This window comes from Salmo salar, chromosome 09 (genome assembly GCF_965601325.2).
Source record: "Salmo salar chromosome 09, fSalSal1, whole genome shotgun sequence".
In the NCBI taxonomy this organism is placed as follows: domain Eukaryota; kingdom Metazoa; phylum Chordata; class Actinopteri; order Salmoniformes; family Salmonidae; genus Salmo; species Salmo salar.
The window spans coordinates 32,629,688-32,657,004 of record NC_138299.1 but is presented as its reverse complement, the minus strand read 5'-3'; the positions used below and the strand labels follow the sequence as shown (position 1 = coordinate 32,657,004).

Sequence of the window (27,317 nt, the reverse complement as noted above, 5' to 3'; positions counted from 1 at the left end):
TCTTGTTCTGAGAAATGAAGGCTATTCCATGGTAGAGTTTGCTAAGAATCTGAAGCTGTCGTTCAACGCTGTGTACTACTCCCTTCACAGAACTGCGCAAACTGCCTCTAACCAGAATAGAAAGCGGAGTGGGAGGCCTCGGTGCACAACTGAGCAAGAGGACAAGTACATTAGTGTCTAGTTTGAGAAACAGATGCCTCACAAGTCCTCAACTGGCAGCTTCATTAAATAATACCCGCAAAACACCAGTATCAACGTCAACAGTGAAGAGGCGAATCCGGGATGCTGGCCTTCTAGGCAGAGTTCTTTTGCCCATCTTAATCTTTTCTTTTTATTGGCTAGTCTGAGATATGGATTTTTCTTTGCTACTGAAGGCCAGCATCCCGGAGTCGCCTCTTCACTGTTGACGTTGAGAGGGGGTCAAGCAGTAAAGTATGGGCTAGCATTATAGGGTAATTTGGAAGGCAGTAATATGATGAATAGGCAACTTACATAGCAGAAAGAGGGTGTAAGAAGGACATGGATGATGATTCTGATTTGATATAAAGGTTAAGTGCCCAATGCAATAAAAGTCAATCAGAAATGTGTTTGTTGTTTACAGTAGGTAACTCCCACCTGTGAGGTAACCTTTCAAACCTGATACTTGGGTAACAGTTGTATAAATCAGTCATTGTCAAATAACATATTTCAGACAGAGGAGGCTGGTGGGGAGAGCTATAGAAGGACGTGCTTATTGTAATGGCTAGAATGGATTCAATGGTACGGAGTCAAACACATTGTTTCCATGTGTTTGATATCATTCCATTGATTCCATTCCAGCCATTACAATGAGCAGGTTGTCCTACAGGCCATCCCACCAGCCTCCTCTGGTTTGAGATGGGTTTTGATGCATCACCCATGGCTCAACAGAAACCCATATGATATACAGTTACTTCTGCATTCATAACTCACTTCCTATTCCAGCTAATTTGATCAATTTAAGTGAACTGAAAAATAAATAATTAGTGAGTTAACACTTTCCATGCCGTCTTCAACTGTGCACCTGCAGGTAGTCCATTTCGAAGGCCCATTCTCCGTACATTCAAAAGAAACATTTATGAACACACTTTATTTTTTTACACATTCTTTAATATATACACATCCCCTGAATGATACAAAGGAATCTATATTGTAGGATTCTTCACAAATGGTAATGCACAATGTTGAGGCTGTACATAAGTGGGAATAGAATATAACCGTTTAGGTTTAGAACGAGAAAGAGATGTCTCCTGCACAACATTCATCATTATAATTGATGCAACACTTTATACAATGAGCAAAAAAAGTCTCCACCTTCCAAGAGAGGAAATTATACAATAACTATTAAATGCATTTATTTTTTTCATTTTAGACTGAATGTTGACAGGAAGGCATATACACTCAAGCACATCCCCCAAAAGCAACAGTGTTGTACGAATGGAGCACTTCTGTTCTGGGCGGTGTATAATGAAAACATAGGGTGGTGGCTGACTAATACGGAAATCTCTCTGACCCATGATCATCAAGCCACCTGGATGATTTGTGGGAGAGAGGAACACAAATTGAACTTATTGTTCAACTATTCAAATAACAATGTTACAAAAACAACACACTTCCAAAATAAAATTGTAACTTTTACATTCAGATAATTGTTAAAGGTTTGAAATTATTTTTAAGAATTACATTTTTTCTAGATCCAGTCTACAAGCTGGCAAGGTAAGAAGACACAGTGCAGCCTTTTTGACTATACGGACAATAAATCTACAAGGCACAATCATAAGCTTGTTGTGAGTATCATTGTCCTCAAGAAATACACTCCTGTCATATGCACACAAACATAAACATTTTTTTGGGGTAACCCATATTTTCTTCTTAACAATTGCAGAAAATCTAGTATTGAAGCAACAGCAGTTATTTTGCAAAACCAGATTGCGCTCTCTGAAAAAAAATGTTTTTCCCAGTAGGTCAACTGGCCAAGCCACTTCCATTGTCATTGAATGTTAAATCAAGAGGAGATGCACTCTAACCTTTGTCCAGTCTATCACATCAACCTCTCCCACCCATAAATCTTTCCAAGCATGTATTTGTTCAGGAACACACTTCCACATATTTTCTTCCTCTATATTTTGACTACATACTAAACATATGAGACAATTTTGAAATATATTGATTTTTAAATATTACTTTAACCATGTGGCAGCATGGTACACACTGGTCCTGGATAAATATACAAGTAACCACTAATCTTAACTTGAGTGCGGTGTCAATACTTTGAATAAATCCTTCATTCATTAAATTAAAAGCTTTGGACAAAGGTAGAAAATAAGACTTGGCCCATATACACTCAGTTGCCATACATCTAAAAATATATCTGAGAAACTGATTATTCAAATCTTTAAGAAAATGTGTTGGTATACCCGAAACTACCAAGAACAGGAAAAAAAAGAATCAACTGAGGGAGTCTGTATCACTTGATAAGAAAAAGTTAACCAACCCTTTTAACATTTTTTTAAGTAAGTCAAAAATCTCAAGGCAAAAAAAAAAGCCTTTAATTCCAGCTTAAGTAGGATTACTGCTTGTTTTTTAGTCAGATTTGACTCCTCCTGTTAGACATTGATCCAAGATCTAGTCTTATGTCCCAAAAGCCACACTAGCACACTACTTAGTATGCCAATACATCACACCATACTACATAGTGCACAAGTTTGGGCATTGGGACACAATAGAGTTGAAGTGTCCTCTCCATTGGTGTTTTTTGGCTTCGTCTTTAGTCCTCGTCATGGTTGTAGAGGATGTCAGCGACCTCGTTCTTCCTGTGGGCGGGAGGCACCAGGTGGTGAGGTAGCTCGGTGGGCAGCTCGTACCCCTCCAGCTTCACCTTGATCAGGTGCTGTGCCAGGGCAAACTCCTCGTCATCCAGCATGCCGTCTTTATCACAGTCCGCCAGCTTCCAGATCTTCCCCAGGACTGTGTTGGGCAGACTGGAGCTCATCATCTCCTTCTTGGCGTTGACTCCACTGATCTTTCCGTTGATGGGATTCATGGAGTAGAAAATCTCATCGTACTTGTGTTTGTCACGGCTCACGATCCAGTCCTCGCAGTCAGACCCGGCGCTGATGCCCTCTCCATAGCCCTGGCCGAAGGGACCGTCTTGGGAGCCCTCAAAGGCCCCACCGCTCACCATGGCTGGGGGTGCCATGCTCTCCTCGTCGCGGATCATGGTCATCAGGCCGGAGATCTTGTTAGCCAACATCTTGTCGACGGACTCAATCAGCTTCATCTTCAGGGAGGGGAACTTGCTGAAGTCATAGTGCTGGAGCTGCTCCTGAAAAACAAAGACAGCAAGAAAGTTTATGAAACAGGGATCAATGTCATTTGTAATCTAGTCCTGCTTCACAAAGTAACACATTACAGTAAGACAGAGCTCTCCAACCCTGTTCCTGGAGAGCTACCCTCCTGTAGGGGTTCGATCCAAGCCGAGTTGTAACTAACCTGATTCAGCTGATCAACCAACTAATTATTACAATCAGGTGTGCTATATTAGGGTTGGCGCGACAGTAGCTCTCCAGGACAGTAGCTCTCCAGGAACAGGGTTTGAGAACCCTGCAGTAAGACAACAGCTTCCCATCTATGCAGCCTACCCAATCACTTTTTATAGATACTGTTTACAGGCCTCCTGGGCCATATACAGTGTTCCTCACTGAGTTCCCTGAATTTCTTTCAAACCTTGTAGTCATGGCAGATAGTATTCACATTTTTGGTGACTTCAATACTCACATGGAGAAATCTATAGACCCACTCCAAAATACTTTTGGAGCCATCGACTCAGTGGGTTTTATCCAACATGTCTCAGGACCTACGCATTGCCACAATCATAACCTGGATCTTATTTTGTCCTGTGGAATAGATAGTGTATCTAAATGTTTTTCCTCATAACTCTGGTCTATCGGATCACTATCTTTTTACGTTGGCAATAAATCATTTGCTTAGACGCCAACCAAGGATTATCAAAAGCTGCGCTATAAATTCTTAGACAACCAAAAGATTCCTTGATGCCCTTCCAGACTCCCTCTACCTACCCAAGGACGTTGGGAGTACAAAAATCAGTTAACTACCTAACCAAGGATCTAAACTTAACCTTTGTAATACACTAGATGCAATCACATCTCAAAAAAAAGAAGAAAAGTCTGACAAGAAACTAGCTCCCTGGTATACAGAAATTACCCAAGCACTGATGCAAGCTTCCAGAAAATTGGAACGGAAATGGCGTCCACCAAAATGGAAGTCTTCCGACTAGCTTGGAAAGACAGTACCATGCAATATCGAAAAGCCCTCACCGATGCCTGATCAGCCTATTTTCCAACCTGATTGAGGAGAATAAAAACAATATATTTATTTTTGATATTGTTGCAAAGCTAACAAAAAAAAAATAGCATTCCCCAAGTTAGGTTGACCTTTACTTCAGCAGTGATGAATTCACGAACATCTTCAACAAAAATATAATTTGAAGACAAATTACGAACTCATCCTTGAATATGGCTATTTCTCCAAAACTCAGTTGTCCTGAGTCTGCACAGAACTGCCATGACCTCGTATCAATGGAAAGACCCACGTTTTTATCCTGTATCTCTCAAAACAATCAGCTGTCTATTGGACCCTATTCCAACTAAACTACTGAAAGAGCTACTTCATGTGCTTGGCCCTCCTATGTTGAGGTGGTAAGGGTATGCAACAACACATCTGCAACGCTGATCCTTAACACGGGGGTCCATCAGGGTTGCGGTTTTTCTGGCCAGTCTTCCCTAAAGCCCAACTCTGTGGAGTGTACGGCTTAAAGTGGTCCTATGGACAGATACGCCAATCTCCGCTGTGGAGCTTTGCAGCTCCTTCAGGGTTATCTTTGGTCTCTTTGTTGCCTCTCTGATTAATTCCCTAATTTGCTTGGTCCATGAGTTTTGGTGGGCGGCCCTCTCTTGGCAGGTTTGTTTTATAATGGATTTAATGATGCTCCGTGGGATGTTCAAAGTTTCCGATATATTCTTTTAACCCAATCCTGATCTGTACTTCTCCACAACTTTGTCCCTGACCTGTTTGGAGAGCTCCTTGGTCTCATGGTGCCGCTTGCTTGGTGGTGCCCCTTGCTTAGTGGTGTTGCAGACTCTGGGGCCAGACTCTGGGGCCTTTCAGAATAGGTGTATATCTACTGAGATCATGTGACACCTAGAGTGCACACAGGTGGACTTTATTTAACTAATTATGTGACTTCTGAAGGTAATTGGTTGCACCAGATCTTAGGGGCTTCATAGCAAAGGGGGTGAATACGCACCACTTTTCAGTTGTTTTTTGTTGTTGAATTGTTTGAAACAAGTTATTTTTTAAATTTCACTTCACCAATTTGGACTATTTTGTGTGTCCATTACATGAAATCCAAATAAAAATCAATTTAAATTACAGGTTGTATTGTAACAAAATAGGAAAAATGCCAAGGGGGGTGAATACTTTTGCAAGGCACTGTATGACCTCAATTAACTCAACTAACCTGTACCCCCCCCCCCCACACACACACATTTACCCTGTAAAAAGCCTCGTTAATGTTATTTTATCGTGTAACTTTTGTTCCTTGGATGCCACATCCTGTGGCGTTCTGCATTAGCATCGAATAGCCCCCGTGATATGCAACTTTTCAAGGAAGTTAGGAACCAATATACACAGGCAGTTAGGAAAGCTAAGGCTAGCTTTTTGAAGCAGAAATTTGCATCCTGTAGTACAAACTCAAAAAAGTTCTGGGACACAGTAAAGTCCATGGAGAATAAGAGCACCTCCTCCCAGCTGCCCACTGCACTGAGGCTAGGAAACACTGTCACCACCGATAAATCCACTATAATTGAGAATTTCAAAAAGCATTTTTCTACGGCTGGCCATGCTTTCCACCTGGCTACCACTACCCCGATCAACAGCTCTCCACCCCCCACAGCAACTCGCCCAAGCCTCCCCCATTTCTCCTACACCCAAATCCAGATAGCTGATGTTCTGAAAGAGCTGCAAAATGTAGACCACTACAAATCAGCCGGGCTAGACAATCTGGACCCTCTCTTTCTGAAATGATCTGCCGAAATTGTTGCAATCCCTGTTACTAGCCTGTTCAACCTTTCTTTCGTATCGTCTGAGATTCCCAAAGATTGGAAAGCTGCCGCGGTCATCCCCCTCTTCAAAGGGGGAGACACTCTAGACCCAAACTGCTTCAGACCTATATCTATCCTACCCTGCCTTTCTAAGGTCTTTGAAAGCCAAGTTAACAAACAGATCACCGACCATTTTGAATTCCACCGTACCTTTTATGCAATCTGGTTTCAGAGCTGGTCATGGGTGCACCTCAGCCACGCTCAAGGTCCTAAACGATATCATAACTGCCATCGATAAGAGACATTACTGTGCAGCCGTATCGACCTGGCCAAGTCTTGAGACTCTGTCAATCAGCACATTCTTATCGGCACACTCAACAGCCTTGGTTTCTCAAATGATTGCCTCGCCTGGTTCACCAACTACTTCTCTGATAGAGTTCAGTGTGTCAAATCGGAGGGCCTGTAGTCCGGACCTCTGGCAGTCTCTATGGGGGTGCCACAGGGTTCAATTCTCGGGCCGACTCTCTTCTCTGTATACATCAATGATGTCGCTCTTGGTGCTGGTGATTCTCTGATCCACCTCTATGCAGACGACACCATTCTGTATACCTCTGGCCCTTCTTTGGACACTGTTAACTAACCTCCAGACAAGCTTCAATGCCATACAACTCTCTTTCCGTGGCCTCCAACTGCTCTTAAATGCAAGTAAAACTAAATGCATGCTCTTCAACTGATCGCTGCCCGCACCTACCCGCCCGTCCAGCATCACTACTCTGGACGGTTCTGACTTAGAATATGTGGACAACTACAAATACCTAGGTGTCTGGTTAGACTGTAAACTCTCCTTCCAGACTCACATTAAGCATCTCCAATCCAAAATTAAATCTAGAATCAGCTTCCTATTTCGCAACAAAGCATCCTTCACTCATGCTGCCAAACATACCCTCGTAAAACTGACTATCCTACCGATCCTTGACTTCGGCGATGTCATTTACAAAATATCCCCCAACACTCCACTCAACAAATTGGATGCAGTCTATCACAGTGCCATCCGTTTTGTCACCAAAGCCCTATATACTACCCACCACTGCGACCTGTACGCTCTCGTTGGCTGGCCCTCACTTCATACTCGTCGCCAAACCCACTAGCTCCAGGTCATCTATAAGTCTCTGCTAGGTAAAGCCCCGCCTTATCTCAGCTCACTGGTCACCATAGCAGCACCCACCCGTAGCACGCACTCCAGCAGGTATATCTCACTGGTCACCCCCAAAGCCAATTCTTTCATTGGCCGCCTTTCCTTCCAGTTCTCTGCTGCCAATGACTGGAACGAACTGCAAAAATCACTGAAGCTGGAGACTCATATCTCCCTCACTAGCTTTAAGCACCAGCTGTCAGAGCAGCTCACTGCACCTGTACATAGCCCATCCAACTACCTCATCCCCATACTGTATTTATTTATTTATCTTGCTCCTTTGCACCCCAGTATCTCTACTTGCACATTCATCTTCTGCACATCTACCATTCCAGTGTTGAATTGCTATATTGTAATTACTTCGCCACCATGGCCTATTTATTGCCTTACATCCCATATCCTACCTCATTTGCACATACTGTATATAGACGTTTTTCCTACTGTATTATTGACTGAATGTTTGTTTATTCCATGTGTAACTCTGTGTTGAACTGCTTTGCTTTATCTTGGCCAGGTCACAGTTGGAAATGAGAACTTGTTCGCAACTAAATAAATAAAGGTGAAATAAAAATAAACTTTGGTTTATTTTACTTTTCATTTAATAAAAAAATAAGAAAATCTTACTTTAAAAAAACTGCATTGTTGGTTAAGGGCTTGTCAAGTAAGTATTTGACAGAAAGGTCTACACCTGTTGTAGTCGGCGCATGTGACAAGTAACATTTGATTTGATAATAATAAAGCCTAAAATCACCACGCGCAATGCCAAGCGTCGGCTGGAGTGGTGTAAACTCGATGCCACTGGACTCTGGAGCAGTGGAAATGTGTTCTCTGGAGTGATGAATCACACTTCACCATCTGGCAGTCCGACAGACTAATCTGGGTTTGGTGGATGCCAGGAGAACACTACCTGCCCCAATGCATAGTGCCAACTGTAAAGTTAGGTAGAGGAGAAATAATGGTCTGGGGCTGTTTATCATGGTTCGGGCCAGGCCCCTTAGTTCCAGTGAAGGGAAATGTTAACGCTACAGCATACAATGACATTCTAGACGATTCTGTGCTTCCATTTTGTGGCAACAGTTTAGGGAAGGCCCTTTCCTGTTTCAGCATGACAATGCCCCCGTGCACAAATCGAGGTCCATACAGAAACAGTTTGTTGAGATCGGTGTGGAAGAACATCAACCCCATCGAACATCTTTGGGATGAATTGGAACGCTGACTGCAAGCCCAGCCTAATCGCCCAACACCAGTGCCCGACCTCACTAATGCTCTTGTGGCTGAATGGAAGCAAGTCCCCGCAGCAATGTTTCAACATCTAGTGGAAAGCCTTCCCAGAAGAGTGGAGGCTGTTATAGCAGCAAATCGGAACCAACTCCATATTAATTACAATGATTTTGGAATGAGATGTTCGACGAGCAGGTGTCCACATACTTGTGGTCATGTAGTGTATATTGACCCTGACTGACTTGGGTGGCCATGAGCTGTCCATTGTCGTATATGAGGAAACTTCTAGGCCACATCTGTAAAGCAGGGATTAGGCTTTCCCTGATATGACTCCATTATTGTGGCGTCTAATGGATCATACAGTCATATCAGGGCTAGGATTAGGGTGGGATGACCAAACGATATGTAACGGTTACATTGGCTTAAGGTCTCAGGTCTCGGCGGTGCTGTGGGCTAGGATTAGGGTGGGATGACCAAACGATATGTAACGGTTACATTGGCTTAAGGTCTCAGGTCTCGGCGGTGCTGTGTTGAACATTTTTTTAAGTAAACACCCATGACTAAAAAGCAAAGACATTTTTGACTATGGCAGGTGGTCCCTCTCCTCAACACACAATAACAGGACAGGGAATTACAGTCCTCCTTAGGGACCAGTACACACTACACTGATCAATAGTGGAGCATTCTCTCAAGACAATGTCTCACAACCAGCTGCACTGTTCTCACTTCAAGTGCTGTGGTGATTCTCTATGTTCAATGAGTTGAGCTTTCCCTTCCTAATCCAAAGCCAGGCTCAGTCTGCCTCTGATGCCAAGCTCGCTCTACTCTCTGTAGCTGACAGAAAACAGCTGCTTTCATACAGAGCTGGGGAGGTGCCAGAGGTGTGGCCGTCTCTCGCTTTCAACCGGATGGCAATGTCCAGCAGTGCTAAACGATGCCCAATGATGAATTTTGATGAACTGTTGATGTTAAAGAAAAGGGTGGAGATGGATTTGATCTGCACAATCCATCTACCCCTTTACTTGTATCTGCAAGTACCGTTTCACTACTCATGTTGAGGTATGCAAGATGACTGAAATGACTATGGGTACATTCAGTATTTGATAATACTCTGCATTTCAGATGAGCCACTGAGTTGCACCTAGATAAAAACCTATGATGTTTTTATTTAACTAGGCAAGTCAGTTAGGAACAAATTCTTATTTTCAATGACGGCCTAGGAACAGTGGGTTAACTGCCTTCAGGGGCAGAACGACAGATTTTTACCTTGTCAGCTCAGGGATTTGATCTAGCAACCTTTCGGTTACAAGTCCAACGCTCTAACCACTAAGCTACCTGCCTAGTGTCCCAAATGGCACCCTATTCTTTTTTTGGGCACTAACTTTGACCAGGGCTCTGGTCAAAAGTAGTGCAGGGGAATAGGGTGCCATTTGTGACATAGCCATATGAATTATTCTGAAGGTGGGGGGCATGGTAACCCAGCTGACCTGCATCTTGACGACATTGGGAAAGTCTCCAGGGGAGATGTGGTGCTCTCTCTGCAGTATGGTGTAGATCTCAGGAAGTCTCATGATCAGTTCCTCTTTCTTCTTCTCCTTCCCAAACAACGACGGCATCTCTTTCTTCAGGTAGCTGATGATGTAGGCATGCACCTATGGGAGAGATACAGAGAGGGAGTATTAGTATAGTCAAGCCTGAGCCATTTGTCTATTTACGTAATTTCCAGATTTCAGCTTTCCACATATTCAAATAAGGTTCTATTACACTGTATGTATGAGGTCATGCTGCTTTTGATACAACTTTTGTCTACATCTCTGTGGTAGTCTTCCTTCTCCATGCTTGATATTTTCATCTGGTTTCATAATAATAATAATAATAATGATTTGGTGGGTGATTACGTTTGTCCTTTTTTACACATCTGCAAGTGTGTATACGCATGTGTGAATTGGAAATGTGTTTTTCGCATGTCTCAACTCCCCCGGAGACACCCTCAGAGAATGGGGTCACGGCCAGGGACAGCCATTATCAACGACGACCCTGTTGATGAGACTTGTACAGTGTATTTGTGAACTGAAATTGTATAAGGGGAGATGATAAGGTGGGTTAAAACAGAATACATCAGATAGAAGCTGATTGCATTCATTCACCAGGTTCCTTCAACCTCCAAGCATTGTTGGACCAGCAGGGTTATCAATATGTTCCTCATGTTTGCAAGTGTGACTCCACCTTGTAAATGTCCTTGCCAGGGGGAACATTCAACAACACCGGTGTTTACACAATCATTTCCTCAATAAAGTAGGTTTGGGAGGAAGTTCGCTCCTGGGGATAAAGTAAGGTTGTGCCTTTTTAGTTTCCAGAGAATGTTTATTCCTCTTGAAAGCAGGCAGACGTTGTGGGATGGGCAAACAGACGGACGGACAGAGACAGACAGGGTTGGCGTAAACACTATGGTACTGGAGGCTGGAGTGCCAGTGCTTACAGGCAGGCAGGCAGGCAGGCAGGCAGGCAGGCAGGCAGGCAGGCAGGAAGAGGGTGGGTAAATATGGGCCTTGGTGTTTTTTAGGACTTCATACATTCCTCTCTGACCAGGGGTGGGGGGCGACCGAGACCGACAGGGCCAACCTGGGAGTACGGACTGAGTGCTTTACTACCTCACATGGTCTCACACACTCTCAGAATAGCAGGAAGTAATGTGGAGAGCTGCTGGATTTCAGTTTGTCTGGCCAGTTGGAAAATATTGCGGAAGAGATAAGGGTACACTCTGAGGAATGGCCCTCCTCTGTTCTGGATAAATTGCTCTGTGTGCTACAGGGAGACTTAAGTACCAGTCTGAATGGAAATACTGGAAACCAGGGATCCCAGAGGAAGTGTTCATGTTGCACAACAGGCCAAAAACAACACAGGTGTAAGACCACGTGGTCAGACTTAAAGATGTAGTCCGGGATCTTAAGCACACTTAAGTGCCGATACGATATGTATAGCGATTCTCACGATTCTATATTTATTGCAATTCGATACTGCGATTCTATTGCGATTTGATGTTCCAAACATATTGCACATTGTCTCCTGCAGAGAGATGAGATAGCATTGTAAAATTAGTTTTGATCAGTCATGGAAATGAATGGTGCTGAAAACATGTTGGCTCATTAATGAAAAAGATAGAGAACAAGTTATAGGATGAAACATTTTTGCAAAGGTACCGTACTGTCACGACCGTCGTATGAATAATTGAACCAAGGCGCAGCATGAGTAGAGTTCCACATTTTAATGATAGTGAAACTTCCAAAACAACAAAGATATAACGATAGTGAAATACATAGCGCACATAGGCACTCATACAAAACAATAGGACAGACTAAGTATGATCCCCAATTAGAGGTAACGAGATTCAGCTGCCTCTAATTGGGAACCATACACACACACCAACATAGAAATATAATACCTAGAAACCCCCCTAGTCACGCCCTGACCTAAAACAGCATAGAGAACCCCGAGGGCTCTCTATGGTCAGGGGCGTGACAGTACCCCCCCCCCCCCCCGGACTGGGCACCGGCGCAGAGGAAGGCTCCGGCCATGGAGCGGGACTGGAGGAGGAAGGCTCCGGCGTGACACGTATAGTCGACTAGCGCCAGCTGAGCAAAAAATGTTAAATATTTTACAAATCGAGTCAAAGTAGATATAATATTGTCCAAAACAATATTGCGATATGTAACTGTATAATCCCCCTCAAATCACCATTAGAGACATTTGACTTATTAGGACTATTGGCCTCCAGGGACAGCACAAGAATGGGCAGGGCAGAGTACGTACTGGGGGAGTACAGTTACAGAAACACCTTACCTTAGCAAGTCGAGCCCGTTTGATGAGGTCATTGAGTTTGCGTAAGGCAGCGTTCCGGGGCAGGCCCTGGATGTCCTTGAAGAGGTCCTGGGCCTCTGCCTCAAAGAGCCTCCGGTTCTCTGTGTTCTGCAGGGGCTTGGCCCAGAATGAGCCCAGGTAGACCCTCACCACCTCGGGTGTGTTGATGACTTTCCCAAGGGACCACATCAGAGCTCCGTAGACCCTCATTAGCTGCTGGCTGTCCACCTGGTCAGCCTTGTTCAGCACCACGCGGATCTTGTCGTCCTGGCCACGGAAGGCCTTGATGGCCTCAGAGAACTCGTCTGAGATGTCCAGTTTGTGGGCGTCGAAGAGCAGGATGATGCGGTCCACCCTCTCTCCGAACCATCGCAGCACCTCAGAGAAATCATAGCCTGTTGAGCGGGAAAAACAAACAATATTACAATCATGATGCTCAGCCAACATTGAAGTAGTATCATTGTTGTATTAACAATAATTACAACCGATATTCAGCTGTTCTGCTATTGTTTGTAGTCTTTTGTCTGCAGAACATTTGATTTAGAATCTATTAGAGTGCGATGATTTCCTGAACTTGAAAAGAAAGCAGTAACGCAAACAAATATCAACCACAAATCAAACACTAGATGTTTATATGTCCTCTAACTAAGAGCGCTACAGCGGCCCAAGGGAGAAATAACTATCTAAAAGTCACCACTAGTATTTATACAACAGCCAACCAGCATCTTTGAAAATGACTACACTATGGGCATCCTGAAACAGAATGAGTGTTTACCTACTTGTAGACAAAATACACACTAAGGTACACATACACTAGCCTAAAGATACAGGTTAAATAATGTGCACGTGGCAGCTGTGTCACTTCTTTTATAAATATGTTTTGGCTCATTGACAAGTACCGGTATTTTAGAAGGTCGCCAGTAAAAAGTATGCATATATACAGGTAACTGCCAAAATAAAGGAAACACCAACACAGTGTCTTAATAGGGCGATGGGCCACCACGAACCAGAACAGCTTCAATGCACCTTGGCACATATTATACAAATGTCTGGAACTCTAACGGAGAGATACAACTCTATTCTTCCACAAGAAATTCCATAATTTGGTGTTTTGTTGATGTCGGTGGAAAAAGTTTTCTTTGCGCCACTCCAGAATCACCCATAAGTGTTCAATTGGGTTGAGATCTGGTGACTGAGACGGCCATGGTACTGTATATGGTTTACATCGTTTTCATGCTCATCAAACAATTAAATTACCACTCGAGCCTTGTGGATGGGGGCAATGATGGGATGTTAATTAACTCAGGAACCACACCTGTGTGGATCACCTGCTTTCAATATACTTTGTATCCCCCATTTGTTCAAATGTTTCCATTACTTTGTGAAAAGGACATTTAAATCACATGATTGCCTGCATGGAAGAGTAGGACTACTGTTATTTTCTTGAATAAACAATGAATGATCATCTTAAATAATTGTGGTTTAATTTTGGAAGGAAAACAGAGTCGCCTTTGAGTAGCAAGGGAAATGTAGTTTAATGACTGCATGTGTTGCTAACAAATAAAATTAAATGGTATTCATCACATGCTTCGTAAACAACAGGTGTAGACCAACAGTGAAATGCTTACTTACGGGCCCTTCCCAACAATGCAGAGAAAAAAAAAAGAAGAGAAATAATAAAAATGACAAAAAACGTAATAATAAATAATGAGAAATGATAACTTGGCTATATACACGGGGGTACCAGTACCGAGTCGCTGTGCAGGGGTATGAGGTAATTGAGGTAGATACAGTTGAAGTCAGAAGTTTACATACATCTTAGCCAAATACATTTAAACTCAGTTTTTCACAATTCCTGACATTTAATTCAAGTAAAAATTCCCTGTCTTAGGTCAGTTAGGATCACCACTTTATATTAAGAATGTGAAATGTCAGAATAATAGTAGAGAGAATTATTTATTTCAGCTTTTATTCCTTTCATCACATTCCCAGTGGGTCAGAAGTTTACATACACTCAATTAGTATTTGGTAGCGTTGCCTTTAAATTGTTTAACTTGGGTCAAACGTTTCGGGTAGCCTTCCACAAGCTTCCCACAATAAGTTGGGTGAATTTTGGCCCATTCCTCCTGACAGAGCTGGTGTAACTGAGTCAGGTTTGTAGGCCTCCTTGCTCGCACACGCTTTTTCAGTTCTGCCCACAAATGTTCTATGGGATTGAGGTCAGGGCTTTGTGATGGCCCCTCTAATACTTTGACTTTGTTGTCCTTAAGCCATTTTGCCACAACATTGGAAGTATGTTTGGGGTCGTTGTCCATTTGGAAGACCCATTTGCAACCAAGCTTTAACTTCCTGACTGATGTCTTGAGATGTTGCTTCAATATATCCACATAATTTTCATTCCTCATGATGCCATCTATTTTGTGAAGTGCACCAGTCCCTGCTGCAGCAAAGCACCTGTAACGCCCTGGCCATAGAGAGGGGTTTTTGTTCTTTATTTTGGTTAGGCCAGGGTGTTACATTGGGTGGGCGTTCTATGTTCTTTTTTCTAGGTTGGTTTGTTTCGTTGATTTTGGCCGTGTGGCTTCCAATCAGACACAGCTGTAGTTTGTTGTTGCTGATTGGGAGTCACACATAAGTAGCCTGTTTTTCCTTTGGGTTTTTCTGGGTGATTGTTTCTGTCTAGTGTTTTCTGTTTTGTTCATGTAGGACCAGACAGGACAGTTTGCTGTCGTTTCTGTAGAGTATTTTGTTTATAGTGGTTCATTTGATTATATCTTTAAAATGAATACACATCCTGCGCTGCATCATGGTTTTCTTACGACGACAGCCCTTACAGCACCCCCACAACATGATGCTGCCACCCCCGTGCTTCACGGTTGGGATGGTGTTCTTCGGCTTGCAAGCCTCCCCCTTTTTCCTCCAAACATAATGATGGTCATTATGGCGAAACAGTTCCCTTTTTGTTTCATCAGAACAGAGGACATTTCTCCAAAAAGTACAATATTTGTCCCCATGTGCAGTTGCAAACCGTAGTCTGGCTTTTTTATGGCGGTTTGGAGCAGGGGCTTCTTTCTTTCTGAGCGGTCTTTCAGGTTATGTCGATATAGGACTCGTTTTACTGCGGATATAGATACTTTTGTACCCATTTCCCCCAGCATCTTCACAAGGTCCTTTGCTGTTGTTCTGGGATTCATTTGCACTTTTCGCACCAAAGTACGTTCATCTCTAGGAGACAGAATGCGTTTCCTTCCTGAGCAGTATGACGACTGTGTGGTCCCATGATGTTTATACTTGCGTACTGTTGTTTGTACAGATGAACATGGTACCTTCAAGCGTTTGGAAATTGCTCCCAAGGGTGAACCAGACTTGTGAAGGTCTACAATTTTTTTCTGAGGTCTTTACTGATTTCTTTTGATTTTCCCATGATGTCAAGCAAAGAGGCACTGAGTTTAAAGGTAGGCCTTGAAATACATCCACAGGTACACCTCCAATTGACTCAAATGATGTCAATTAGCCTATCAGAAGCTTCTAAAGCCATGACATCATTTTCGGGAATTTTCCAAGCTGTTTAAAGGCACAGTCAACTTAGTGTATGTAAACTTCTGAGCCACTGGAATTGTGATACAGTGAATTATAAGTGAAATAATCTGTCCGTAAACAATTGTTGGAAAAATGACTTGTGTCATGCACAAAGTAGATGTCCTAACCAACTTGCCAAAACTATAGTTTGTTAACAAGAAATTTGTGGAGTGGTTGAAAAACAAGTTTTTATGCCTCCAACCTAAGTGTATGTAAACTTCCGACTTCAACTGTATGTACTAGGGATGCACGATATATCGGTAAGCATATTGGTAAGCTAAAAATGCCAACATCTGCATCGGCTCTATGTACAGTTGTGGCCAGGAGGACTGGGGTAAAGTTATTTTCTCTGATGAATCCCCTTTCCGATTGTTTGGGGCATCCGGAAAAAAGCTTGTCCGGAGAAGACAAGGTGAGCGCTACCATCAGTCCTGTGTCATGCCAACAGTAAAGCATCCTGAGACCATTCATGTGTGGGGTTGCTTCTCAGCCAAGGGAGTGGGCTCACTCAAGAGGCGGGTGGACAAACAAAACCCCACAAATTCTGACAAACTCCAAGCATTGATTATGCAAGAATGGGCTGCCATCAGTCAGGATGTGGCCCAGAAGTTAATTGAGAGCATGCCAGGGTGGATTGCAGAGGTCTTGAAAAATTAAGGTCAACACTGCAAATATTGACTCTGCATCAACTTCATGTAATTGTCAATAAAAGCCTTTGACACTTATGAAATGCTTGTACTTCAGTACTTCAGTATTCCATAGTAACATATGACAAAAATATCTAAAGGGACTGAAGCAGCAAACTTTGCGGAAATTAATATTTGGGTCATTCTCAAAACTTTTGGCCATGACTGTATAGTTGATCTATGCCTAATGATACTTTGGAATGCAGGAATAATGCAATATGTTGTATTAAATGTACTACCCCCCCCCCCCCCCCCCATTATTTGCAGATACTATCATACCTGACAGAACCTACTATTCCCAGGAATGAAGATGAACTTGGATACTGGAGAAGTAACAAGCCCCGTTTTCCTTCCTAGCTAAAGCTGCTCGCAAGAATCTTGATGCTCCCTGTACTAGTGTGGACAGTGAGCTCCTTTTCAGTGCAGCTTCACACATTGTTGACAAAAAAAAGCAAGACTCTCTTGTGACAAAGCCGAGCTGGTCCTCTTTGTGAAGAAAAACCTCCCCAAATGTTAAAATTGTAAATGGGCAGTCATACTGTAACCCAGACATCTAGAGTCACTGGAAAAAAATAGACTAAGCCCTATGGCTTTTCTTCTGTTTATTCATGGCTGGTATAGGTCAAGAGTTTAATTTAATTTAAAACAAAGCAGTTTTGTTCTTTTATTTATTTTTTAATTTCCTAAATCAATGATGAGATGTGTTGTAAATTTGCTCGCATTTTACAAGTCAAGTCAGTTGAGCACATTTGAAAACTTTTAGTTGTGCCATTTATAGCAGTTTATGACAGCCTAGAGTCAGTCATTTTTTCAGGCAGTTAAAGCTACAATTATTAACCTGTTATGGCTAGGGGGCAGTATTTTCACGGCTGGATAAAAAACGTACCCGATTTAATCTGATTATTACTCCTGCCCAGAAACTAGAATATGCATATAATTATTAGCTTTGGATAGAAAACACTCCAAAGTTTCTAAAACTGTTTGAATGGTGTCTGTGAGTATAACAGAACTCATTTGGCAGGCCAAAACCTGAGAAGATTCTGTACAGGAAGTACCCTGTCTGACCATTTCTTGGCCTTCTTGATTATCTCTATCCAATACAGGGGATCTCTGCTGTTACGTGACACTTCCTACGGCTCCCATGGGCTCTCAGAAGGCGGCAAAAAGCTGAATCGTGGCTTTGCAGGCTCTGGCTGAAAAACATTGGCGCGTTTGGATAGTGGCCGGTCACAGTACTATGAAACTGAGGCGCGTGCACGAGTCGACTCCATTGTTTATTTTCTCTCTCTTTGAATGAAAACCACCACTCCCGGTCGGAATATTATCGCTTTTTTACGAGAAAAATGGCATAAAAATTGATTTTAAACAGCGGTTGACATGCTTCGAAGTACGGTAATGGAATATTTAGAATTTTTTGGTCACGAAATGCGTCGTGCGCGTGACCCTTATTTTCACTTTGGATAGTGTCTTGAACGCACAAACAAAACGCCGCTATTTGGATATAACTATGGATTATTTGGGACCAAACCAACATTTGTTATTGAAGTAGCAGTCCTGTGAGTGCATTCTGACTTAGAACACCAAAGGTAATCAAACTTTTCTAATAGTAAATCGGAGTTTGGTGAAGGCTAAACTTGCTGGGTGTCTAAATAGCTAGCCCTGTGATGCCGGGCTATCTACTCAGAATATTGCAAAATGTGCTTTCACCGAAAAGCTATTTTAAAATCGGACACCTCGATTGCACAAAGGAGTTCTGTATCTATAATTCTTAAAATAATTGTTATGTTTTTTGTGAACGTTTACTTGACCTGTCTTTTGCCTGCCCCTGTTGGAATATTAAACCATTGTCAATTCGACGTGTCAGCATCTGGGTCTTACCTTGATTCCTGATAGATGTGAGCCATGACCAGCCTTTCAAAGCATTTCATGGCTAAATATGCAAGTGCTATTTAGGGGGTGATAGTCATTTAGACAGGTTACCTAGGCGTTCAAGGGCACAGGGACTATAGTGGTCTGCATGAAACATGTAGGTATTACAGACTGGGTCGGGGAGAGATTGAAAGAGTCAGTGAAGACACTTGCCAGCTGATCAGCAAATGCTCTGAGTACTCGTCCTGGTAATCTACGGCCTTGTGAATGTTAACCTGTTTAAAGGTCTTACACACATTGGCAATGAAGCGCGTGATCACACAGTCATTCGGAACAGCTGGTGCTCTCATGCATGGTTCAGTGTTGCTTGCCTCGAAGTGAGCATAGAAGGTATTTAGCTCATCTGGTAGGCTCGCATCGCTGGGAAGCTCGCTTCTATGTTTCCCTTTGTAATCCGTGATCGTTTGCAAGCCCTGCCACATCCGATAAACAGTTTTGTTATATTTCCGTCTTCTGTGACGTATATAAAGTGCACATTTGGGAGGCAAACTCAAAAGTGTATACATTTCAACTCTACATCTGACATGGTACAGGTATCTTCTTTTTTTTACACCCATAACCATGTGTGTGAGGTGTATACTTTTGTTTCAAAGTAGATTTGATTAACACTACCAATAATCACTCTGTGCGACCCTGAATTATCCCACTGCAGTCAAAGGTTAATGAAGCCGGTGACTGATGTGGTAAACTCCTCCTCAATGCCATTGGATGAATCCCGTAACATATTGCAGTCTGTGCTAGCGAAACAGTCCTGTAGCTTAGCATTCACTTCAACGGACCGCTTCGGTATTGAGTGCGACTCTGGTACTTCCCGTTTGAGCTTTTGCTTGAAAAAAGGAATCAGGAGGATAGAGTTATTATCAAGGCACAAGGCGAGACCCAAATGCAGACACAGGAGGCAGATTTTTGGAGTCTTACAATGTTTATTAATCCAAAGGGGTAGGCAAGAGAATGGTCATGGACATGCAAAAATGTCAAAACCAGATCAGAGTCCAGGAGGTACAGAGTGGCAAACAGGCTCGTGGTCAAAGCAGGTAGAATGGTCAGGCAGGCAAGTACACAGTCCAGAAACAGGCAAAAATGTCAAAACCGGGAGGACTAGAAAAAGGAGAATGCAAAAAGCAGGAGAACGGGGAAAACGCTGGTTAACTTGGAAACATACAAGACGAACTGGCACAGAGAGACAAGAAACACAGGGATAAATACACTGGGGAAAATAAACGACACCTGGAGGGGGTGTAGACAATAACAGGAACAGGTAAAACAGATCAGGGCGTGACAGTTATGGTCAGATTTGCCAAATAGAGGGCGAAGGAGAGCTTAGTATGCATTTCTGTGTGTGGAGTAAAGGTGATCTAGAGTTGTTTCGCCTCTAGTTGCACAGGTGACATTAGGTAAGACGGATTTCAGTTTTTCTGCATTAAAATCACCGGCCACTAGGAGCGCCTCCTCTGGATGAGCATTTTCTTGTTTGCTTATGGCCCTATACAGCTCGTTGAGTGCGGTCTTAGTGCCAGCATTGGTTTGTGGTGATAAATAGAAAAACATAGATGAAAACTCTCTTGGTAAATAGTATGGTCTACAGCTCGTCCAATTTGGTCTCCAGTGATTGTACACTCGCCAATAGAACGGAGGGTAGAGGTGGATTATGTACCCGCCGACGTATAGTAGCTTTGTCAGGGTGCCCGCACTCTTAGGTCCTGGTCCGGGGTGAGCAGTATGTCCTGCACCTCTGACTCGTTGAAGTAGAAATCTTCATCCAAATCGAGGTTGGTGATCACTGTTCGGATTTCTATACGTTTTTTTTTGTTCAGTCATAAGAAACGACGGTGGAAACATTATGTCCAAAAAAGTTAAGATCATCGCAAAAAAAACCCCACAAAAATTAGTCAGGAGCCTGTAAAATGGCAACTATTCATTGCAGCTCCATTTTCATAATCACAAACAATGGCAGGGATTATAAGGCTATAAAGAATGTGAGCAGCCAGACTGGGCCAAGTCATTTAACTAGGAGGAGCTCTGAGAGAGAGGAGAGTGTGGGAACAGTCAATGCTGTAGTGAGATAGGTCACAGCGGACATCGGTATAGTAGCCTGAAGGACACTCATGAAACAAACTTCCTCTGCATGGCTAATTTGAATCATTGGAACTTGGAAAGATATCAACACCACTTTTTATTTTGATGACAACTACTTCAGCAAGTCCAGTGGTCATGAATTATACCACTTGGCCATGACGTTATTGATCATATCAAATCAAATTTATTTGTCACATACACATGGTAACCAGATGTTAATGCTTGTGCTTCTAGTTCCGACCACGCAGTAATATCTAACAAGTAATATAACCTAACAATTCCACAACAACTACATTATACACACAAGGGTAAAGGAATGAATACGAATATGTACATAAAAATATATAAATGAGTGATGGCCGAACGGCATAGGCAAGATGCAGTAGATGGTAAGAGTACAGTATATACATAAGAGATGAGTAATGTAGGGTATGAAACATATAAAGCGGCATTGTTTAAAGTGGCTAGTGATACATCCCACACGGGGGACCAGTAAGGAAGAAAAAAAAAATGTATGCAATGTATGCATTCTGGATAAGAGCATCTGCTAAATGACTAAAATGTAAAATGTAAAAATGCAAGATGCAGTAGATGTTATAGAGTACAGTATATACATATGAGATGAGTAATGTAGGGTATGAAAACATTATATGAAGTGGGATTGTTTAAAGTGGCTAGTGATACATTTCATCAAGATGGCAAGATGCAGTAGATGGTATAGCGTACAGTATATACATTTGAGATGAGTAATGTAAGGTATGTAAACATTATATAAAGTTGGCTAGTGATAAATTGATTACATCAAATTTTCCATTATTAAAGTGGCTGGAGTTGAGTCAGTATGTTGGCAGCAACCACTCAATGTTAGTGATGGCTGTATAACAGTCTGATGGCCTTGCGATAGAAGCTGTTTTTCAGTCTCTTGGTCCCTGCTTTGATGCACCTGTACGGACCTCGCCTTCTGGATGATAGCGGGGTGAACAGGCAGTGGCTTGGGTGGTTGTTGTCCTTGATGATCTTTTTGGCCTTCCTGTGACATCGGGTGGTGTAGGTGTCCTGGAGGGCAGGTAGTTTCCACCCGGTGATGCGTTGTGCAGACCTCACTACCCTCTGGAGAGCCTTCTGGTTATGGGCGGAGCAGCTGCCATACCAGGCGGTGATACAGCCCGACAGGATGCTCTCGATTGTGCATCTATAAAAGTTTGTGAGTGTTTTTGTGACAAGCCGAATTTCTTCAGCCTCCTGAGGTTGAAGAGGCGCTGCTGCGCCTTCTTCACCACGCTGTCTGTATGGGTGGATGCACCCTTGTGGGGACCCAGTGTTGAGGATCAGCGGGGTGGAGATGTTGTTACCTACCCTCACCACCTGGGGGCGGCCCGTCAGGAAGTCCAGGACCCAGTTGCACAGGGCACGGTCGAGACCCAGGGTCTCGAGCTTAATGACGAGTTTGGAGGGTACTATGGTGTTATCGATGAACAGCATTCTTACATAGGTATTCCTCTTGTCCAGATGGGTTAGGGCAGTGTGCAGTGTGATGGCGATTGCGTCGTCTGTGGTCCTATTGGGGCGGTAATCAAATTGGAGTGGGTCTAGGGTGTCAGGTAGGGTGGAGGTGATATGGTCCTTGACTAGTCTCAAAGCACTTCATGATGACGGAAGTGAGTGCTACAGGGCGGTAGTCATTTAGCTCAGTTACCTTAGCTTTCTTGGGAACAGGAACAATGGTGGCCCTCATGAAGCATGTGGGGACAGCAGACTGGGATAAGGATTGATTGAATATGTCTGTAAACACGCCAGCCAGCTGGTCTGCGCATGCTCTGAGGACGCGGCCGGGGATGCTGTCTGGGCCAGCAGGCTTGTGAGGGTTAACACGTTTAAACGTTTAAATTTACTCACGTTGGCTGCAGTGAAGGAGAGCCCCCAGGTTTTGGTAGCGGGCCATGTCAGTGGCACTGTATTGTCCTCAAAGCGAGCAAAAAAGTTGTTTAGTCTGTCTGGGAGCAAGGCATCGTGATCCGCGACGGGGCTGGTTTTCCTTTTGTAGTCCGTGATTGACTGTAGACCCTGCCACATACCTCTCGTGTTTGAGCTGTTGAATTGCGACTCCACTTTGTCTCTATACTGACGCTTAGCTGGTTTGATTGCCTTGCGGAGGGAATAGCTACACTGTTTGTATTCGGTCATGTTTCCGGTTACCTTGCCCTGACTAAAAGCAGTGGTTCGCGCATTCAGTTTTGCGCGAATGCTGCCATCAATCCATGGTTTCTGGTTGGGGAATGTTTTAATAGACGCTGTGTGTACAACATCACCGATGCACTTGTTAATAAACTCGCACACCGAATCAGTGTATTTGTCAATGTTGTTGTTCGCCGCAATGCAGAACATATCCCAGTCCACGTGATCGAAGCAATCTTGAAGTGTGGAATCCGATTGGTCGGACCAGCGTTGAACAGATCTGAGCGCGGGTGCTTCCTGTTTTAGTCTCTGTCTATAGGCTGGGAGCAACAAAATGGAGTGAGTCGTGGTCAGCTTTTCCGAAGGGAGGGCGGGGGAGGGCCTTATATGCGTCTCGGAAGTTAGAATAACAGTGGTCCAGGGTTTTACCAGCCCTGGTAGCACAATCGATTTGCTGATAGAATTTGGGGAGCCTTGTTTTCAGATTAGCCTTGTTAAAATCCCCAAAATATGTGGTTACCAGTTTACATAGAGTCCAATGAAGTTCTTTCAGGGCCGTCGATGTGTCTGCTTGAGGGGGAATATACCCGACTGTGATTATGATCGAAGAGAATTCTCTTGGTAGATAATGCGGTCGGCATTTGATTGTGAGGAATTCTAAGTCAGGTGAACAAAAGGACTTGAGTTCCTGTATGTTGTTATGATCACACCACGTCTCGTTAATCATAAGGCATACACCCCCGCCCTTCTTCTTACCAGAGAGATGCTTGTTTCTGTCGGCGCGATGCGTGAAGAAACCAGGTGGCTGTACCGACTCAGATAGCGTGTCTCGAGTGAGCCATGTTTCCGTGAAACAACGAACGTTACAGTCTCGGATGTCTCTCTGGAATGCTACCCTTGCTCGGATTTCGTCTACCTTGTTGTCAAGAGATTGGACATTGGCGAGTAGTATGCTCGGGAGCGGTGCGCGATGTGCCCATCTACGGAGCCTGACCAGAAGACCGCTCCGTCTGCCCCTTCTACGGCGCCGTTGTTTTGGGTCGCCGGCTGGGATCCGATCCATTGTCCTGGGTGGTAGGCCAAACAGAGGATCCGCTTTGGGAAAGTCGTATTCCTGGTCCTAATGTTGGTGAGCTGAGGTTGCTCTTATATCCAATAGTTCCTCCCGACTGCATGTAATAAAACCTAAGATTACCTGGGGTAACAATGTAAGAAATAATACATAAAAAAACAAGATGCTGCATAGTTTCCTAGGAACGCGAAGCGAGGCGGCCATCTCTGTCGGCGCCGGAAGTCCTTCTATATTAAAGGCCTACTCTTTAAAAATGTGTAATATAACTCAACATGAAAACTACTGATGTCATGATGCTATGAATCATTGAAATCATGTGGAAATGGCTGCAACCTCAGCTGTACACAGAGAGAAAAGCAGGAACAGATGTAGAAGAACACCCATCTCTCCATGGTATGAGTCCCAAATGGCCCTAACACTTCTGTAATTGCACCCAATGTTTCTGTCTTATGCATTGTAAGTATCATTTTTCTTTGCAGCTTTTCATATCAGAAACCTTGTGGTTTTTCAAAAAGAGGAAAAGAAAGTGAGAACAGGGCAGCACATGATTACCCTAATATCTAAAACAGGGTTGAGGTTACCATCATTTTCTCAACATGGAGGAAACTTGAGTGGGGCTGCTAACAAGGCCTACAGTATGACTTCATATCTCAGGGTTTCCAGTGGAGGCTTAGAAAGCCATTGTTGGATTCCAATTCTGGAGAAAACATAGCTAGAGTCCTGGAGGTGTTGCATCATGCTGTACCATCGGTGCTTCGTGGTGATGATATTATTCAATGTAATATTGGTACAATTATGACACACAGCTGGCTTACAGTGACATCCTGTACATACTGAGAGCATGAACATGCTGCTTATCTATCTGGTGAATTACACAAAACACTTAATAAAGCTCTCCAACCCATGCTCTGACACTTGAAACACACTTGATAGCTACCCATTTGCCCTTACTGCACTGTAGAATACAAAAATGCCAGTATGTGAAAAAGGTGCATCTGTAAAATGTATACAAACAAGGATAGACTTTATACATGATCCACCACAAACAAAATGACTATTCTTTCTTAAAGAAAAGTACCACCATAGCTCTCCAAGTTTGGTAGTTTGATGATTTATAGTTTTAAAAGGGTGGTTGATGTTAATAAAAGCAACATTGAGTGGATGAAGTCTACATCTTGAAGTATTTTGGCATTGTAGGCCTTCCTCCTGTATCAATGTCACATCTCAGCTTGATAGCTAGCTACTGACCTCGGCTAACGCGTTGCTTCTCTCCAGACAGGATTCCTGGTGTGTCAATTATACTAATGCCCTGGAGGACCTGGTTAGGCATCTGGGAGCAGATGAACCTACAGGAATACAGGAGCGAAGAAAATAACAGAGTAGCATTAGTATTAAAAATACAGTAGAGAAGAAAACACAACACTCGTAATAGACACGAAGGCCAGCTACAGAAATCACCCCGATTTTAACTTATATTGTCAAAACATATTGAGACGTTTTCTTTTCTACCCCATCCATTGCTTTTTCTACATTTGGTATGTTTTTGATTTGGAGGAACAGTGATGAGTATTCAACCATTCAATCAGATCTGATCTGATGAAAATATAGTGTTAATGAAAGCTGTATATCTGTCTGGTTGGCAGCAAGGCCCATACCTGTCTCAATGTCTATTGTTTTTGTCAGGAGGGATTTATAGAATGTAGTATGCAGCCATGTACAGTACCAGTCAAAAGTTTGGACAAACCTATTCATTCAAGTTTTTTAACTATTTTCTACATTGTAGAATAATAGTGAAAACATCAAAACTATGAAATAACACATATGGAATCATGTAGTAACCAAAAAAGTGTCAAAACATATTTTATATTTGAGATTCTTCAAAGTAGCCACCCTTGCCTTGATGACAGCTTTGCACACTCTTGGCATTAGCTCAACCAGCTTCATGAGGAATACGTTTCAATGAACAGGTGTGCCTTGTTAAAAGTTAATTTGTTGATGCGTTTGAGCCAATCAGTTGTGTTGTGACAGGGTAAGGGTGGTATACAGAAGATAGCCCTATTTGGTAAAATACCAAGGCCATATTATGGCAAAAACAGCTCAAATAAGCAAAGAGAAACGACAGTTCATCATTACCTTAAGACATGAAGGTCAGTCAATCCGGAACATTTCAAAGACTTTGAAAGTTTCTTCAAGTGCAGTCGCAAAACCCAAAGAAACCACTACTAAAGGACAACAATAATAAGAAGGGACTTGCTTGGGCCAAGAAACACGAGCAATGGACATAAGACCGGTGGAAATCTGTCCTTTGGTCTGATGAGTTCAAATGTGAGATTTTTGGTTCCAACCACCGTGTCTTTGTGAGAGATGCAGAGTAGGTGAATGGATGATCTCCGCATGTGTGGTTCCCACTGTGAAGCATGGAGGAGGAGGTGTGATGGTGCTTTGCTGGTGACACTGTCTGTGATTTATTTAGAATTCAAGGCACACTTACCCAGCATGGCTACCACAGCATTCTGCAGCGATACGCCATCCCATCTGGTTTGGACTTAGTGGGACTAACATTTGCTTTCAATAGGACAATGACTCAACACACGTTCAGGCTGTGTAAGGAGTGCTGTATCAGATGACCTGGCCTCCACAATCACCCGACCTCAACCCAATTGAGAAGGTTTGGGATGAGTTGGACCGCAGAGTGATGGAAAATCAGCCAACAAGGGCTCAGAGCATGTGGGAACTCCTTTAAGACTGTTGGAAAAGCTGTTATCAAAGCAAAGGGGGACCCTACTTTGAAGAATCTAAAATCTAAAATATATTTTGATTTGTTTAACACTTTTTTGGTTACTACATGATTCCATATGTGTTATTTCATAGTTTTGATGTCTTCACTATTATTGTACAATGTAGAAAATAGTAAAAATAAAGAAAAACCCTTGTTTGTGGTCCTTGACCACCTACTCTTAGTGACATCTTGTGTGACGCACATTAACGTGCCCGGGAAACAATGAGCTTTGTCGGAGGTTCTCTGGAAAGGAGGAGACGTCCACTGTTCTGTCAGGAATGTCTTTGACCTTAACTTGGGCAACAGTCATAGAAGTACTTAACCATTTCCCCTGGATTATAAATACCTGGAAAAAGGAAACATGCTTCGGCCAAGTGTTGTTTGGCTAAAATTATATCTACGAGAGACTCTTGACTGAGCCCACAAAAGACAGCCAAGCCAACAACAGACAGCCAAGCCAACAACAGATAGTGTGCACTACAACTAACGAAAGGTGACAAAGTCACTGCTTCCTCCTAACTGTTTGTGGAAGAAAATGACAGCTATGTCAAAAGGCTGGGCTGACAGGAAGCAATGGGACAAAACTACCAAAACTATCCCTAACCTTCTA

The 27,317-nt window shown here is 43.1% G+C and overlaps 1 protein-coding gene across 1 annotated transcript in view; it reads right to left on the bottom strand.

The window, feature by feature from the left end:
- Positions 1 to 1,110: 1,110 nt before the first annotated feature.
- Positions 1,111 to 27,317, bottom strand: part of LOC100194743 (EH domain-containing protein 4) — a 39,374-nt gene continuing 13,167 nt past the window's right edge. Inside the window, 4 exon segments of the mRNA NM_001139772.1 lie at positions 1,111 to 3,343; positions 10,041 to 10,205; positions 12,394 to 12,806; positions 25,177 to 25,274. Coding sequence (NP_001133244.1) covers positions 2,786 to 3,343; positions 10,041 to 10,205; positions 12,394 to 12,806; positions 25,177 to 25,274 — 1,234 coding nt within the window. The 3' untranslated portion in view covers positions 1,111 to 2,785.